The sequence below is a fragment of the Prunus mume genome, linkage group LG7, assembly GCF_029339155.1.
Source record: "Prunus mume cultivar Tortuosa linkage group LG7, ASM2933915v1, whole genome shotgun sequence".
NCBI classification, from domain to species: Eukaryota; Viridiplantae; Streptophyta; class Magnoliopsida; order Rosales; family Rosaceae; genus Prunus; species Prunus mume.
This window is the reverse complement of record NC_142704.1, coordinates 3,412,338-3,430,042: the sequence shown is the minus strand read 5'-3', so window position 1 is coordinate 3,430,042 and position 17,705 is coordinate 3,412,338. Positions and strand designations below refer to the sequence as shown.

General features: G+C 37.9%; 4 protein-coding genes across 4 annotated transcripts; 2 read left to right on the top strand and 2 right to left on the bottom strand.

Annotated features, from left to right (window-relative positions):
• Positions 1–904: 904 nt before the first annotated feature.
• On the bottom strand, positions 905–5,034 carry LOC103337743 (UDP-glucose 4-epimerase GEPI48). Its single transcript, XM_008240913.2, has 9 exons — positions 4,357–5,034; positions 3,818–3,867; positions 3,569–3,704; positions 3,269–3,370; positions 2,818–3,045; positions 2,475–2,553; positions 2,139–2,221; positions 1,364–1,455; positions 905–1,286 (listed from the first exon to the last, which is right to left on the bottom strand). The coding sequence occupies exons 1-9, from the start codon at positions 4,537–4,539 to the stop codon at positions 1,193–1,195; spliced, it is 1,047 nt and encodes a 348-aa protein (XP_008239135.1). The 5' UTR covers positions 4,540–5,034; the 3' UTR covers positions 905–1,192.
• Positions 5,035–7,640: 2,606 nt separating this feature from the next.
• On the top strand, positions 7,641–10,020 carry LOC103337742 (Pseudouridine synthase family protein). The gene is made up of 9 exons (XM_008240912.3): positions 7,641–7,967; positions 8,064–8,123; positions 8,222–8,380; positions 8,469–8,516; positions 8,613–8,693; positions 8,871–8,987; positions 9,077–9,178; positions 9,267–9,425; positions 9,557–10,020. Exons 1-9 carry the CDS (start codon positions 7,653–7,655, stop codon positions 9,929–9,931), a joined length of 1,416 nt encoding a protein of 471 aa, XP_008239134.2. The 5' UTR covers positions 7,641–7,652; the 3' UTR covers positions 9,932–10,020.
• A 394-nt stretch (positions 10,021–10,414) lies between these two features.
• Positions 10,415–14,651, bottom strand: LOC103337741 (uncharacterized). The gene is given in 13 exon segments (XM_008240911.3): positions 10,415–10,634; positions 10,762–10,815; positions 10,894–10,965; positions 11,051–11,138; positions 11,306–11,373; positions 11,641–11,748; positions 12,093–12,512; positions 12,623–12,707; positions 13,038–13,117; positions 13,211–13,236; positions 13,239–13,287; positions 13,613–13,776; positions 14,095–14,651. Coding segments are annotated over 13 exon segments (1,713 nt in total). The 5' UTR covers positions 14,513–14,651; the 3' UTR covers positions 10,415–10,553.
• A 714-nt stretch (positions 14,652–15,365) lies between these two features.
• Positions 15,366–17,541, top strand: LOC103337782 (cytochrome b561 and DOMON domain-containing protein At3g61750-like). The gene is made up of 4 exons (XM_008240952.3): positions 15,366–15,704; positions 15,809–16,214; positions 16,692–16,978; positions 17,188–17,541. Exons 1-4 carry the CDS (start codon positions 15,465–15,467, stop codon positions 17,479–17,481), a joined length of 1,227 nt encoding a protein of 408 aa, XP_008239174.3. The 5' UTR covers positions 15,366–15,464; the 3' UTR covers positions 17,482–17,541.
• Positions 17,542–17,705: the final 164 nt, after the last annotated feature.

The following is a 17,705-nucleotide window of genomic DNA, read 5'->3' as shown; positions in this document are numbered from 1 at the left end:
AGAATGTCTTTCGATTAATGAACGGTTAATATAAATAATTCTCTCGTAAATTGATCATAATTTTCCAAGTTACCAACCACTAAAGTCTAAAGTAAAGAAAGGGTTTCAATTGAAGTGCGCCAAAACAAGATTTGGAGTTTGAATCTCAGCTGTTGGACCGTTGGACCGTTGGGACACAATGATTTTGTACAGACAATTATTAGCCTAAGATTCTCTATCTCCTACATCTTCATTATAATAAGGGTAAATGAATGAAGATTCTAGTTTCAAATTCCAATTCATGCACTGGGGTTGTTTTAACTTACTAGACAGCAGCTATCTCTATGTAAATTTGAATTCTTGCTTTGCTTTGCTTTGTTGGACAATAAAGAAGGAAAGGTCCACCATTTTTGTTGAAGTCCAACCCAACGGCACCAAGTGATGTCACAGTCGGGCAAATCGTTGAGGCTACACAGCTTGCAAGTTTCAAAAATGAAAGATAAAACCCAGGAAAAATGGCTCCCGTTGAAAAGCTAATAAATTAACTCCACCGTGATATAATGAGGTGGTTATGTTAAAGGGGGTCTGTTGATGGGAATTTTTTTTATGTTCCTGTTGAAAACGACCGATTGATCGACAAATCTCAAAGACACCCTCATTTTATAACTCCTCACGGTAACCTCTCATTACAGAACTTTGGGCCTAAGAATGATTTAGTAGCAACTTTCAGCCTAAAAGAACTTGGTATCTCAAGTTTGCAAATCAAACCCAAACGGGTCTTAACACAGTTTATTCTGACATTCCAAATTCCTATATGCAAATAAAACAGCAAAAGCAATTTGATCTCATGATCTTATGATTCAAAATACATGTTGGACAGCACAAGTAACAGCAATTGGTTAGAACTGTACTACTAAAACTTTGATTTTAAGTAAAGATGAAAAGATGACATTAATTGGCCAGAATCACAACACCAAAATGACTAACAGCTTAAAATCTGCCAACAAAACTCAGGAGGAAGACCTAATCTCTGCTAGGCCACTAAAAGCTTTACATCGAGGGTGAGAGTTGACCGCTAAACCTAAATATAAAGCATATGAAACTATCAGCTTTTCAGTCTGCATGTCCATAAGCTATACGGTGTTTTTGCTAGTCTAGTTCCACTGTTGATAAACACTAAACTAAAATATAAAGCATATCAAACTATCAGCTTTCAGTTGGTAGATTCTGAGGTATCATAGCCAAATGGATTTTTGCTAGCCCAGTTCCACTGGTCCCGGCACATGTCATCAATGCTATATTGCGCCCTGCAAGGAGATTAGACAGGTCAGAAATCAATCTTTATGAAAAACCATGAATAAAATTTGTAACACTCAGTACTCACTTCCAGTTGAGTTCCCTCTCTGCCTTTTCTGTTGATGCATAGACAACTTCTGCATCACCGGGACGCCTCCCAGATGTGACAAGAGGAATTTTCTGAAAAGTAATGAGTAGAGATATAAGCTTAACCAAAAAGACATTGTCCAACAAAAACTGAGAAATGTTGACCAGGATGAATATTGTGGAACAAGGTCCTAGATTCTTCCTAGGTGAAGTAGAACAAAAGAACTGAACACAAATTCTCCAACTCTGGAATTCTAGTACTCACAAGTCATTATTAGGTCACACACTTCAACTGACTTTTTTTTTGTGTGGGGGCGGTGGCAGTTAAGGGCTGGACGGAGTGTGGACAAGGTACATCTTAGGTTTGAAATATTGATAGTAAAGGCAAACGAACAAGCTACTCCTAGATTAGGAAACCTAAACAAACAAACTCATAAGCATCACCCATAATTCTGTCCAAATTTGATTATTCTACTATGCAGGTTAGACGCACCTCTATCCTAACAAATAAAAATTGCACAGATGTACAGAAAACCCTTCACAGAATGAGACTCCACTATTACAAATAGCACAATGTTGACAGCTGAGAGTTGGGCTTGGGGAACCAATTCAATAACCAAGTGCTGTGTCAAGGACTATTGCCTCACTGAACCATTTATGTTCAGTGAAACAAATCACCAGAGCAATTTTTATTTATAATCATACAGAAGTTTGTAAGAATCAGAAAGATCAAAATGAGGGAAGAACACAGAGATGTTTGACAAGAAAATACAGACCTTTCCAGATGCACTTTCAAATGCTGCAACCATCTCCAAGACCGATGTTCCTTTACCTGTTCCTAAATTGTACACCTCGCAACCTACGAATAAATACACAAATGATGTTAACAAATTGAGAATCTCTGTGGAACAAAGGAAAACTAAAATGCAAAAGTTCTATATTAAACCCTGTCTGAACCACAATAACATGAGATCTACAACACCAAAACAACACATTTAAGGCAAGAGATATTAAATAATTTGGAGGGTGTGGTATGGCATCAAAAAATCACGGGGGCAAACAAACAGGAACACATCATGTATCAAATAATGTGGGGATATTAGAACCCATACCTATCTTATCCTCATCTAACTTGTGCAAGGCAGCAATGTGCCCATCTGCTAAATCAACTACATGAATATAATCACGAACCTGAAACAGAACAAACAATCAAGATTGAGCCTTCATCAATAGTATAGGACAAAGGTAGAAAAGGAAAAACAACTGATGCAACCCGAATGCCCCAAAATTTTCAAGTACAATAACACGTTATTAATCCATACAATAACAAAGGTGAAGTATTGATGTACACAGATAAAAGACACGAAGGAAAATATTAAGTAATCAATTAAGGAGAGCATCATGCGCAGATATGAAAGAATTGGCTTAACGCAAAAGGCTTAAATGAATGCATACCCCAGTACCATCCTTGGTATTATAGTCAGTTCCAAACACTGTCAGGGCTTGACGCCTGCCAACAGCAACTTGCTGCACAAACGGCATGAGATTGTTTGGGATACCACGGGGATCCTCACCAATATGACCGCTAGGATGTGCACCAACTGGATTGAAGTATCTCAGCAATATGATTTTCCAATCAGAGTCTGAGCGGTAGATATCACGAGCAATTTCTTCAATGAAAAGCTGAAAGAGAGCCTTATTAGACATCATTGAAGATATCAAGGAAGAAAACCCTAAGCAGCAACATAAAAAGGGGACAAACACAATCTACATCATCTGAACTGATAAACTGCATAAATATCAAATCAAAATTATGATAAACTAAAATGGAGTTGCATAAATGACCCTCTTACTGAGAACTTAACCTGACATTTGATGAGCTAATTAGAGGTGATATATGATATACCTTAGTTCGTCCATATGGATTCGCTGCAACAAGTGGGAAATCTTCTGTACATGGGACCACCTTCGGCCAACCATAAACAGTTGCTGACGATGAGAACACAAGCTGAAATCATTCAAAGTCATGTGAAATCCATGTCAAAGAAAGATCAGATAAAATCAAAATCTGCATTTAAAAGAAATCACCAACAAAGTACTATTAATATTAAAAATGGGACTATGTGTCATCATATAGAAATCTCCAGTTATGTGTCATCAATATTCTTATAGAGCTCAGGAACTAAGTGTTTGGCATAGCACCAACCTTTTTGCATCCATGGGCAGCCATTACTTCCAACAAAGTAATTGTCCCGATTAAATTGTTGTTATAATACAGCAATGGTTTCTGCACACTTTCACCAACTGCTTTGAGTCCAGCAAAGTGTATGACAGCATCAAATCTGCAATTTGGAGACATCAACAAGAGGAAGTTACAGTAGGATTACCATAGCTTAGATTGCAAAACAAAGACATGCTCAAGTTTTGGGGAAGCTCCTGGGTTGAACATGCTTACGGTATTGAAGAAAAGAGTTTATCCAGTGCTGGTTTGTCCCGGAGGTCCACCTGCAGTTGAAATTGGAAACATAATTATTAGAATTCATGACCATCCATAAATCTAAGTAACAGTGAACACACTGGTCCTTAAAAAAGTTCAAAACTTTTACTATTTCTCAGCGCTTAAATTCATAAATCTGTAAGTATATATTATAGTAACTCAACTCTGCGCAAACTTTCTCAGCGGCTACTAAAACACAAAAATCATGGAATTAAATAAATTCCCCAAATTTTCAACTATGAAAAACTCAAACTTAAAAACCCAAGTTTTTAATTCAGTTCTTTTATGTACCCAACAAAGAGAGAAAACAAAAAAGAAATTACAATTGCAATTTTGAAAGTTAGGTATAAACAAGCAGTAATCAGACACATATTCAGTTCAAAAACCAAAGAGTGTCAGTTTCTTCCAAATCAATTACAACTAATTGAAAGCAAGGAGAGGGTGCAAATTGAACACACAATCAACCCAATTGCCAAATTCAACAAAAATAGCCAAACCTTGTGAAAGGAGAGGTTTTTGCCGAATTCACGCGCGAGTTCTCTGACACGGTTGACGGCGACTTCGGAGGAGTTATCAAGGTTATCAACGACGACGGTCTTAAAGCCGCCGAGCAGAAGCTGAAGCACGGTGTGGCTGCCGATATAACCGGCCCCGCCGGTGACCAGTATGGTCTTGGCCATGAACGATTCAGGGCTGTCAACACGACAGCGAAGTAGGCAATGCAGAGGAAGATTCAGAGGAGAGAGAGAAGTTGTGGGTTGTGCAAAAGCGTGAACCTTTTGGTTGGCACCGCAGTAAAAGCATGAAAAGGAGGCCAATATATAAGCACCGATGCCCGTCGCCAGCGAGACTTCAATTAAATTATTAATTTTTTTCCTCCTTTTCCAATTTCTTGAACAGGAAGAAGAACACGCAAAGCAGTTTTCTCAAGTCTCAGTGAGGCAGTAACTGAAATTCGGAATTAAAAATTGGAAAAAAGGGATTTTTGTGTGGACCAGATCTGACACGTGGCGCGATATCGGCAGCTGTGATTTGTGAAGCTTCGAAGACTCACATGTCGACCAACACAGTGATGAGGACTTGGGGAGGAAAGTTACGGAGGGGGCGGCAATGGCGATTGGTGTTTGCCTTTTTTAGGTCAAATTAAATGTCATTGCCAAATGAGATTAAAGGCTAGAATCTTGTAGATGGTGATGGAATTAAGGGAAAAAAATTTAGGGGGTTAATAAATATGATGTGGGCCCCCATATCTCTCATGAAATCGCTGGCGTTTATTTGGCGAGATTGAGATACTATTTATGTGCTAATTTATTCCTAGACAAAGAAACGAAATTGACAGATTTTGACCTTATTTAATGGTTGATAATATGAAATTAAAATTATTGATGAATGGCATTTTATTATGCCATCGGTTTTATTGTGAGTCAATATCAAAACCTTTCCTTTGGTTAGTTTAATGCTTGTTTATAAGACGAATCATAAGTACATTTTTTTTTAAATGTGTTACGAACTTATGATGTCTTTTCATAAGAATGAAAGTACTACGAGATCAAGAGTTAGTTAACGCAACTAATAATGATCGATTTCATTTTTATTTTTTAAGGGACATCTGAGCTATAGAGGCTAAATTTTTTGCAACCCATCCTCTAATTTGTTTAATTATGTCAAGGAAGAATTCATAATAGCTCACAAGTTGATATTCGATTGATTGATTATGATTAGCCGAAGCTTTACATAGTAAAAAGAGGTGTAGTCTGAGGACAAGATTTCATTATCCATGTATGCGGACAATTTTACTAAACCTATGTATGTGGACAATCTTGCCAATTTTGCTAAACCTATGTATGTGGACAATCTTTTTTTTAACTAAGATGTACATATTAATAATTAATACATGTTATATTTGAATGGACTCGTTTTAGAATCACACATAAAATTCAGTATCCACCATATGTGAAAAATTGCATTTGATTAACTTTCTATATAAGCTTAAAACCTACAACCATCTCATTCTATCATATAAAATGAGAGCATCTAAAAAGGAAGTATATCAAGAATATATTCACCTTCATTTTTTTGGGATAGGATTGAAGAATATATTCTAGATATTAGAAAGATATCTCAAACTCTTCAGTCATAAAGTTTTGATTCACCTTTCAAGAGCCAATGAGTGCGATCTCTCTCTCTCTCTCTCTCTCTCTCTCTCTCTCTCTCTCATTGTTAATCAAACACTAAAAATCATAATTATGTAATTATGTAATAAGCTCTCATTCTAACATTTGCCAAAACAAAAGAATGGTCTCATTCTAAAAAGGCCAAAATCACAATGCAATCAAAGCTCCACCATCTAATAAAAAAATATAATAAAAAGAAAAAGTGGGCCTTTATCCATTGAGGTTTTGGCATTACTTATTTGAGTGGATACGTGTTTGTTTTTGTGAAGCTGTGATCACAAGGGACTGCATGGCTTTTTGTGGAAGTGCAGAACACGTAATTGCAAATAAATTCAAAACCTGCTGCTTTTCGTGAATGTTCAGGAAGCGGATAAAACACGGAGCCACCGGCCCATTTAAAAGGCATAAATTAAGGTTCTGTACTTTATTCACCCAGGAAGGCAAAAAGTCTACGGAAACTAAGGTGACGTGCATGCATGGGGTTGAAAAAGAAAAGAAAAAATAAATAAAAAGGTTTTTTATTTTTATTTTAAATTATTCTTGCAATTGAAGTTAGGTCGTTTGGTCACTAACTTCATCAGAATTCAAAGTCCTAAACGTATTTTTAATATAGATGATCATTACGGTGCATCAATGTTCATGTGGAAATTATTATTAGCACATTCTCTATAAACATTCTTTTTCTTTTTTATGTTTTCTATGTTTATTTTATGCTTTTTAAATTCAACCCAATGAGAAACCTCACACATGCAAAATTAGGTGACCTTCCATTATAATTTGTGGACTTTTTTATGGTTGGGTTGCAAACCTCTTTCTTCCTTTGTTCATGCCGTATAGGGTGCATGTATAAATTTCTTACATCTACTACTAGGTTCGGTTTGGTTCATTTTTCGTGTTTTGTTTAATTTTTCAAAATTTAATCAATACTTGCATTGATAGTTTTAAATTATTGATAGGGTACACATACTATCAATGTACCATAGATAATTCGAACTTACGACCACTGATATGCAAATCAAGCCCATTTTTACCAAACATGAGCAATATTGAAAATTAAACAAGTACAGTTTTTTTTTTTCCTCCCAAAACTTCTCTTATATCTTTTCGCCTCTTATAATGCGTCGCAACTTCTCTTATCAACATGTCGTAACTTCTCTAACATATTGTATTGGGATGTATAGGAAAGGGAAGCTGATTAATTAAAGTCCCATCTTGTGATCCTTTTGATGATATAATGAAGAACATAACAATTAAAATAATAGTTGAAAGCTAATATGTACTGTGCAAAAGCCAAACGTGGCTGGCTTGTTAGCTATGTATTGCATCGCTCCATTTAATAATGTCACATTACAGCTCCTCCTCCTCCTCATCCTCATCATTCATTCATCAAAACATAAATTAAATTAAACCACAATTTGGGCATAAGACACCTGCTTACAACCCCGATTACCTAAATACGACAAACCGTTCCCTGTCGTAAATAAAATAATTGCGTGTGTTAGGCCCACCGAAGAGAAAGCCCATAGGCCCAACCCAAGCCCAATCACTTCGGCCCATCAAACCTTCTTTCTTCTTCTTCACTCCCGCGTGTCGTTGCCTTCAGTACGACATGTAAAACGATGTGGAGAAGGGGCACCCGCGTCCTTTGCCGCCACGTGGCCAGGAGGGAATATTCTCGAGTATGCCCTCCGCCGGCGAAAAGCGCCGGAACGCTTATCCGGGTGTCGAACCATGTGGCCAGGTTGGGCCCACCGAAGGAAGGCCCGAAGCCCAGGCAGCTCCTGTCGTTGCCGCCCTTCCCCGGCCACCCTTTGCCGGGGAAGAGGTCTCATGAAGACGGCGTCGTTTCGCGCGTCACCGCCGTCAGTTGGGTCAAGTATTACTTCGATGGGATTTACGAATCTACCATCCAGTCCCATTTCAAGCAAGGCCTTGTAAGTGAGAACCACTGTAGTGTTATTATCATTTTTCGAAAATTACGTTTTTTTTTTTTTAATTTAAATTTTTTAAAATTCAATTTTATTTTGTAGGTTCAGATGGAATGCCCAGGTTTGATTGAAAAGGAAGGGCAAATGAAACCCATGAGAAAGGTAAAGATGCTTGCTTTTGCCATGTTTAGAAGCTTGAGCTTTGTGGGTGTGTTTGATTGTGTTTAATTTGATGTGGGTTTAATTTAATTTGCAAATAGATTAGGCCTAGTGAGGTCATGGAGGTAGGGGCAAGAGTATACGTACCGGTTTCGGTTGCGGAGAGTAGGGTTTCAAGGAGATTTGACTGCATACCAAGTGGAACATTGTATCCAAATGCTGATGAGATTGAGTATTTGCAGAGGCGTGTCAAGTACAAGGCATGTTTTGAAGTTTAAACACTTATTGAGTTTTTGTTTGTTCGATGTTTTGGTTTCTTAGCTCTGATATACATTGGTTATATTTCAGGACTCTGCTATAATAGTGCTGAACAAGCCCCCGAAATTGCCTGTCAAGGTTAGAATCCATGGAGCGCCATTTGACATTTGTTGTAGGGTTCTACTGTTTTATTTTACCACCATTTGATTTCTGTACATGTAATGATTTTTTTAGGGTAATCTGCCAGTTCATAACAGCATGGATGCATTGGCAGCAGCAGCATTATCTTATGGTAATAACGAAGGTCCTAAGTTGGTAAGATTTTAGTTTTCTGCGACTCATATTAAATCAAATTCGAGGAGAAACCCGTGCTGTATTCTAGAGCAGTCTTGGACTCTTCGGATCTCCTTTGAGTTTATTTCATTCCCCAATTAATGTAGCCATTTCCAACATTTTAGCTCATCTCTGTTTCCCCGTTTGCATATTTTATAGGTTCATCGGCTTGACAGAGAGAGCAGTGGCCTCCACTTAATGGGGAGAACAAAAGAAAGTGTTTCTCTTCTGCAGTGGTTATATACTGACTTCAATAAGGGGAAATCATCGTGTCAGGTGTTATAACTTGTGTTGCTAGCACTATGCATATGTAATTTTGTTAAAGATTTTATTCTTAAGGCTGATAGGATTTTGGGTAATTTTAGGCTTGGGATGATGCATGTGAAGCAAGATATCAGAGGTACTGGGCATTGGTCATAGGCTCTCCTAAGGAAAAGGAAGGCTTAATTTGTGCTCCTCTCTCGAAGGTTCTCTATCACTCTCTAAATTCAGTTTCCAGGTTTATGTAATGTTGAAAGAATAATGTGATTGTATCTATGTTGTCATTGGTTGCAGGTGCTTCTTGACAATGGGAAGACAGAAAGGGTCATCTTGGCTCATCAATCAGGATTAGAAGCTTCCCAAAAGGCTATAACTCAATATCGGGTGCTTGGTCCCACAATACATGGATGCTCATGGATCGAATTACGTCCACTCACTAGCAGGAAGCATCAGGTACAATGAATTTAGGGTGATACTGCAGCTATAGAGCATTAAACTGTCTGGAGTCTTTTCTGTCTCCTAAAACATTGGTCGATACTGAATTTTAGGCTGTCTCTGATTTCAACTCTGCCATTTCTGTACAGCTCCGTGTCCATTGTGCTGAAGCCCTCGGAACACCAATTGTGGGCGACTATAAGTACGGGTGGTTTGTACACCGGAGATGGAAACAAATGCCTCACGTTGATATTGAGCCAACATCTGGGCTACCATACAAGTTGCGGAGGCCAGCAGGTCTGGATGTGCAGAAAGGAAGTGTTCTGTCGAAAGTCCCTCTGTTACATCTGCACTGTAGAGAGCTTGTACTCCCTAATATTGCTAAGTTCCTTCTTATATTGGATCAGAAGTTAGACAACCTGCACCCTGCAGTTTGTTCAAAGCCAGATATCCTTCGGTTCGTGGCATCGATGCCTTCTCACATGAAAATTAGCTGGAATCTCATGTCATCTTACTTAGTATAGAGAAGGGCAGGTTGCTTTCTAAAACCTGATTTTCATTACTGTAAACATGATTTTGGCAGTGTCTGTACCTACAGTTGTAATCTCTGTAAGTTTGTTGACTCCAGCAAGTGATTATCGAAAAGGAAAAAAGAGAAGTTAGAGAATCATTCTGACCTTTGATCCGAAAAAAGTCTTCTAGTTGCATTCAAAGTTGATTAAAAGTTAAAAATAGGGTTCTATTCTTCACACAGAGCATCAGATTTTTGACAGTAATGTCCACAAAAATAGAAATAAAAACTTTATTTATATCAAATGGCAGCTTTCTTGCAACACTTACAAATGTGGTGATCAATTGGAAATTTCAATGAACACTGTCAGTTTGTTCTCTATAGACATGAAATGCCTTCATAAATCAAACCACCGAAGTTAGACGCTCTTCAGCAGGACATGAACAAGCAGCACCTGAAGAGGCCAAGCTCTTTCCACAAAGTCATGCCAGGGCAGAGCTTCTCAAACGTCCTATATCCTTCAGCATTGTTTCATGGAATGTGATAGGAAATTGGTTCTGCCCTTTGATTGATTCAACCAGAGAGATATTTTGGGAGTTATCACCATGTGCTTCATCATTTCATTATTTTAGTTCCTACACCTGTTCTGTGGGCATCGGTTGGGAACTAAGAAGTCTTTCTGCCTCATCATTTGCTTCAACTTGTATTCTCCATCTCTGCAGAGAAAAGTATATATGATTAGCAAACAAATGCATGAACCAAATAATATTCTTTCTTTTACTTTTATGAATGAATATTATAAATTCCTTTTTTTTTTTTGGTTAATGCAAAGTAAGGAGATGCCTCTTCAAGATTTTCTAGCTCCATGGTTTGCTGTATCTGTTCAGCAATATTTTCCTGCAAATAAGAATGACCTAGTTAGCTTGTATAAAGGCATATCAAAGGGAAGGAACTATGTAATTAATTTGAGCTTACCACATTGCTTGCTGCTTCAGCAGCAAGAACATCAGAGTCCAATTCTACCTCAATTTCGATTATTGAAGAAATCTGATAAGTGAACAGCATAGCTATATTAGTCGACAACATTTAGAGGGGAGGGGGAGTTAAGTTGTGTCTAAAGACAAAACCATACTCTTGCATAGCTGTCAATAAGTTCAATCCGTCCCCTGAGAGAATTTTCCAAGCCTTCTCGAACCCTTTTGACTCTACTTCTTCGAGCACTAGATATTGAAAAACAAATTTGTTTCAGACTAGTGAAGTTGAAAGCAGAGGCCGATGCTAACTTGTTATTTGCTACATCACTAAAAAAACATTCAAGCATAAAATAATTTCAACTAATCATACTACTAGTTAAGAAAGGAAGAACAATAATGTTAGAGAGTTTCACCGATAAGAAGGCTCTCCTACGGTGAAAATTTTGTTCTCAAGTTGGCACATCCGAGCCAACATCCAGACCTGCACAGGAAATAAGTGAACATCTTTCTTATATCTTCAATCCACTCAGTTAATTATGCATGAAAGGAAAAGGGCAAGACGTGATTTCTGCCACAAAATTGTTGAATAACCCTTTTTTTGTTCAGATTGCTAGAGATTAGGCCACTTTTTTATGATCACAAAGCTACTCACTTTTGAGACAAAATAATCAACAAAAATCTTCATGCATGTAGGATGTTCCACTGTAAAGTTTAATAAATCACAGTCACAACTAGCGTGGAGGCTTACCTCTTTCTCAGCAGCTTCTTTTAGGCTCTTTATACGAGATTGGAGTGTGTCATATTGAGATAAAAGTTGCTGCTTGATAGCAACTGTATCCACCAATCTCCGAGGAAGCTGACAAAACAAGCAAGTATATTATGAACAACATACATTTCTGAGTTGTTCAAGAAATGTCTTTAATGGAATATATGTAAACATTACAAACCATGTTAGATTGAGTAAACAAAACTACTTGCATAATCCTCAAACATCTAGCGTACCTAAAGAATTTAAAAGTTAGACCCTCATTACTTGTGAAGGGGTGAAGAAACCAAATACTAATTGCAAGGGACCTGAAATTTCAATTAATAATGATCTGTTTTTTTGTTTCCCTTTTCAGAAGCGCGAGGATGGGGGTTTGGGTATCACAATTTACACTTATAATGGGAAAAAAATAAATTTACTAGCTTACTGCTTACACGACTCAATTGGGGGAAAACCAATGTGTTCAGAGTAACTCCAACAGCAAGAGATGCCACTGCAGCAACTGGAAGGAATTGGGGAAGGCTGGGGTCTATAACTCCAGAGGCAGCATTTCCAGAAGCCAAAACAGCAACAATTGGAAAAAGGATGGAGGGGTTTGTTAGCGAAGATCCTCCGTCTTTTATAGGGGCTCTTAATAGTTTTGATTCCCGGCCATCTTCATGGTTAGTCAGGCAGATAGGCTCCCCAGGATAAAAGTTGGGAGCCTTAGGACTAAATTTTAAGGGGCCCACCTCTCTGTAAACACTTGATGGAGCTGCTAGAGCAATAGTTACCCTTTCTCCTTCCTGTGCTGGGAGATCAACTGTTTCAGTAGCAAACCTGTTTGTACGAGCCATACCAGAAGGGGTTTGAACCTGAAAAAGGAGAGGGAAAATGATGATCAACAACAACATAGATATGATATAGGTGGAATTTCATGGATATAAAATGGGAAACTGAACATTCATAATGAATAATATCATACCACAATGGAGTGAACAGCTGCAGGAGCACTTTGCTTCATTATTTGCAGGAATCTTAGCCCCCTTTTCCAAGCTGGAACATCCATGCTGCGTTCGGCAGGAGGAGATCCTTAGAAAAAGTCAATATCCCAGGATCAACACCACACATATATTAGCTGTGTGATTGACATAGAATTAACATGTGATAAGTTTGATGTGTATTCCAATAAATGACACTGTAATCAAGTTCACAAGTCTCTGCTAAAAAATGTATAACTGTTATAAATCATATTAATCCGTAGCTCTCTGAGAAACTCAGAGCAAGATCGTCGTGCACACACTGGTTACGGAAAATGCTCTTGCGCATGTTCTCAAACATAGAGAAACTATAGAGAGTCAATATTAACCAGCTAAACAAAAGCAGATAAATAAACCCACCTGATTTCTTCTGACTCAATACTAGCTATGTTGCCAGAAATAAGTTCGTATTGGTAGCAGCACTTTGCACACGACACTATCTGCACCAGATTTGTGGCATGAGTACCATTGCTTTGAACAAAGCATCTCATGTATTCCTCAAAAATGAGTTCACAGGTTTTTGACATGCATACCTGAATACCATGTTGTGGTTGTGCACAGCAACAGCTATCATACAGCTTGGACACCTAACAACCTTCCCAAATGGGACCTGAAAACCACATTAAAGCCAGTCAGATGTTTTTCACATGTGTCCAAGACAAATTGAATAAAGGAAAAGAAGACAACTAAAGTACATACAATGATTTGAGTGTCTTATTTCCTGACTACTGGTTTCAAGTGTCCAAAATTGAAAACCAATCAATTAATAGTTTAAAACCGACATCAGCCAACAGAAACAAGTGAGGGGCAGTTAAAGCTGGCAATTATGAGTTTATCATAGTTTCCTTATAAAATACAAATGTAATTGCTCGGGGAAAAACCAAATGCTGAAAGAAAACGGCAAAAATTAAAAAGAAAAAAAGAAATGCTTTTACCTCCTCAGCAGGAGATACTCCTACTCGGCAAATATTGTTGATCATCCTAAGGGCATCAGAAACTTTCAGTGATACAGCTAGACCCAGAATCAATGATGTGTATACGCGTACATCTGGTCTGGACCACTTCCACCTCTCAACAAAAGGGCCATTTTCATTAACACCTGCCCCAGAACAAGTGATCAATGCCCCTAGTTAATTTCCCACAAGTAATGTACTAAAAAAAAACAGATGAATTTAGAAATGGAATTCAGCCGTAAATTTCTTACAAACACACACTCCCATTTGGCATAAGTTGTATGTATTCTAGATTACCATTCAGCAATACTGTCAGCAAGGCAAGCTTTGCATAGGTGAACATAAATAGACAAACCCATTCCTTTTTTGAAATCCAATTGAAAATTGGAATGTTGAGTTATGATAAAAAACAATGCTAGTCTTCCAAACACAAGAGCAACTGATGTTAAAACCCAAACCAATACCTTGATCAAAACTTGCACGCATCTCATAAAAAACAGAGAGAGCCAAGTCAGGGTTGTTCCTTTTAAGGGAAGCTGATACAATAGCACAACAATCAGAAGCACTCACTAAACCACCATTTCTCCCAGTAATTTCTGCGATCATCTGGAGTGCTTCTTGGGCGTCTTTAGCACCCGAAACTTTACTAAGCAACTCATCGTCTAACAACTCGGAGACAGAGTCCTCTGCCAACCCACTACCACTTTCGCTCTCACCCAATGACGCTTTTGTTGTGAGGAGCTTGGAGAAGTTGATGGAAGTAGTTTGGATTCTGAACAGCAAGGCGTTAGTTGCGTTGGTGGTGATAATGGGGAGTGGTGGAGAGGAGTGAGAGAGACGAGAGAGCCATGGGGATAGGGAGCTGAGGTTTATTAAAGTCATTTCTGAAATGGGTTCGATCGAAGTTTGAACCCACCAAGAGTAAAGAACAAAGCTATAGGCTATAATTTGTAATGGACCAATGGAGGTCTCTGTGTTTGTGTATGGGTTTTGTGGTGATAAAGATGAGGAACGAGAGGTGGTTATTAGACGTTATGAGTTGGGACAAGACCAGCGACAGGTATGGAAGAGAGGCCAAAACACAAAAAGAAACATTTAATGAAAATAATCACAAAAAGAAACATTTTCTTCAACAACATTGGATATGTAGAGAAGCCAAAACATAAATCTTCCTTATTAGGAGAATTCGTAGAGCAAAACAAGGAAATCGTTTTGACTTGTGTGGAATTGTTCATGCCACGTGACAGTATTGAGTAACTGAATTTATTATTCTTTTACTCAACACAACTAAGTGACCGGAACAACCTCACACAAGTTATAAACGGTTGAGTAATTGCATATCACTTGTTAAAATAGGTATAAGCATTATATGTATTTTGATTTCCAATCGGTTATCTTTGTGTTTGGATTATATAATTTGGTTATTATTGGGAGGATAAAATGTAGGACCTCGTTGACCAGTTCTACTCTATATATCTCTGGTTGTTACAGCTTGCGGTCATGAGAGGTGCAGGAAATTTAGTGGACGTCGGACACTGCTACCATCTCTTGGAAGCAAAATGGCGGGAAACACTGTGCACTCTACATTGAGTTCAACCATCGATCGTCTTCATCCATGTTCGAATTCAAACCCTGTTTTCTTCATAAACTGGCATTTCATCTCCAACATCATAAAGTATATTTTAAAGAAAATGGGAAAAAAAAATTAAATTTATTTAAGTTTGTCATATCTTTCTTTTTTATTTATAGATTTTTTCATCATGATCAACATGCAAATTCACAGAATATAGATTTTCTTCCCCTTTCTTTTTTATTATAATTAATTTGATCATATATGGTGATCATGGGGAACTCAAATTACTTGATATTAAGATTTTCCGATGTATTCATATACATGATGATGATACTGTTATTAGAGCCAAAGAAGAGCTTGGTCAATGCTGGTCGGAATGATGCAACAACTATTGTAGTGCCTAGTTTTTGTACTACAAATTCAAATGTTCTTCTTCCACCCTACCATGACATCCCTAAATCCATATGTTCAACCCTTGATTGGCACGGCTACAGCATTAGCGTAAGTGATCACCATCATCTCATTTCACATCTCATTTTCATTCATAATCAAATAATTACTTTTTAAGATCGCATGACATGACGTCACAAGGTATGTCGTGACAGTTTTATCAAGATAAGAATGCCGTTGTTACCGTCGTACTAATGGGGATACATGAGAATAACTGGATCTCGGTTGGGGTGTCCATGGACGGGATGATGGTCGGTTCGAGTGCGGTGGTGGGGTGGATGAACAACGATGGTAAATCCGGCACGGTAAAACAGTATTTTCTAAGTGGACGTATGACCAGTGAACAAGTGATACCAGATAAAGGTGACTTGAAATTCACCAATGTTACACCTACCATTGTTCTCAAGGACAAAATAATTTACCTGGGGTTTCAACTCCAGTTTCCCCAACGTCTCAGTCGGCAGCCATTTCTATTTGCTTGCGGGTTTGGCAAGCCTGCTGAGAACAATATCCTGCCGAAGCATAAATACAGAAGCGCCTTGGCAGTTGACTTCTCCAAAGGTTGGTTCATTTGTCAATTCATTTCTCATACACACATGCATATTTATTTGCTTGACATACACTGTTAGCTCATTTTTAGACCGCTTTAAGTTTTTGGGGAAATTGTATTTTTCTCTATATGACAGTGTTCTAAACCTCCCATAATGGAGCCTTAACCTATATGCTTCTCTATGTCTACATGTCAGCTTCTCCATGTAAATTACGTAATTGTTAGCTTGATATACATTATTGGCTTATTTCCTTGATAATTTAAGCTTTTGGAGCCTAGTGATTGTCTAATATCGAATCTTCCAACCCCATCGTCGCCACACAATTCCATTATATTTGTTCTGTAAGACATACAATTTAAGCTTTTGGAGTCTAGTGATCATCTAATAGCATTATCTTGGCCATGGGTTATTAGGGGTTTTCATTTCAACATGATCATTAACCAATATGATCCAAATTTGAAATTGAATTAATAGTACAAGCATGCAGGTGCTATATATCTTGGTTTTGTAGACAGCACAAGCATGAAGCTGACCCATGGAATATTGGCTATAACTGGATGGGGCATAATCATTCCATTTGGAGTTCCTATAGCCAGACATTTTAGGCAGTATGAGCCTTTATGGTACTACCTTCATTCATCAGTTCAGTTTGTGGGCTTCTTTGTTGGTCTTGCTGCTGTGGCTGTTGGAAGGACACTCTACGATCTCATCCATGCCGACTTTAATTACCACAGAGTCCTTGGATTCGCTATCCTCGTACTCAGTGTTCTTCAGGTGTTTTTTTCCCCTTATCTTAAACCTCTCAAAATAATACAAAATATTCATCAAAGTCATACTTAACTATGATTTTCGGTTCCACACGGATTTGTAGGTTAAGAGTATTTATCTTAGCAACCAAAGTTATGTGCTCGATTCTCGAAACTAATGAACATCTTTTTACTTTTTTTTTCCTTGTTTGTTGGGGTTGTTTTCGATTTGATCAGATATGCCAATTCATTGTGAGGCCATCCAGTAGCAGCAAGGCCCAAGACTACTGGAACAAGATCCATCATTGGGTGGGGAGACTGGTGATTGTGCTTGCACCTGTGAACATTTTCCTTGGGCTTTATAAAGGAAATGGAGCAAGAGGGTTGATGATAACATTTTTGTGTATCTTTTTTACTTTTCTTTTCATCTCAATTTGTTTGGAAATACGGCTGCTGCTGCAGAAAAAAAGAGAACCAAATACAAAGTTAACTGAGCCTCCTCTTTTTCAAGTACCTCCACGCAATTCATAGATGTTTTTACTTTTTTTTTTAGGATGGTTTATATACTTGTGTACATACCAACAACTCAGAGCCGAGGAATTAGTGTGTTTGATATTTTTAATCATTTGTCTTCATCCTCTTGTTAGTTAAGAACGGAATGTCACTTTCTGGCAGTTAAACAGTCAAATCTGATACCAATTTATAATCTAGTTTGCTTATGGAAATATCAACTGTTGGGCAGTTGAATATAGAAG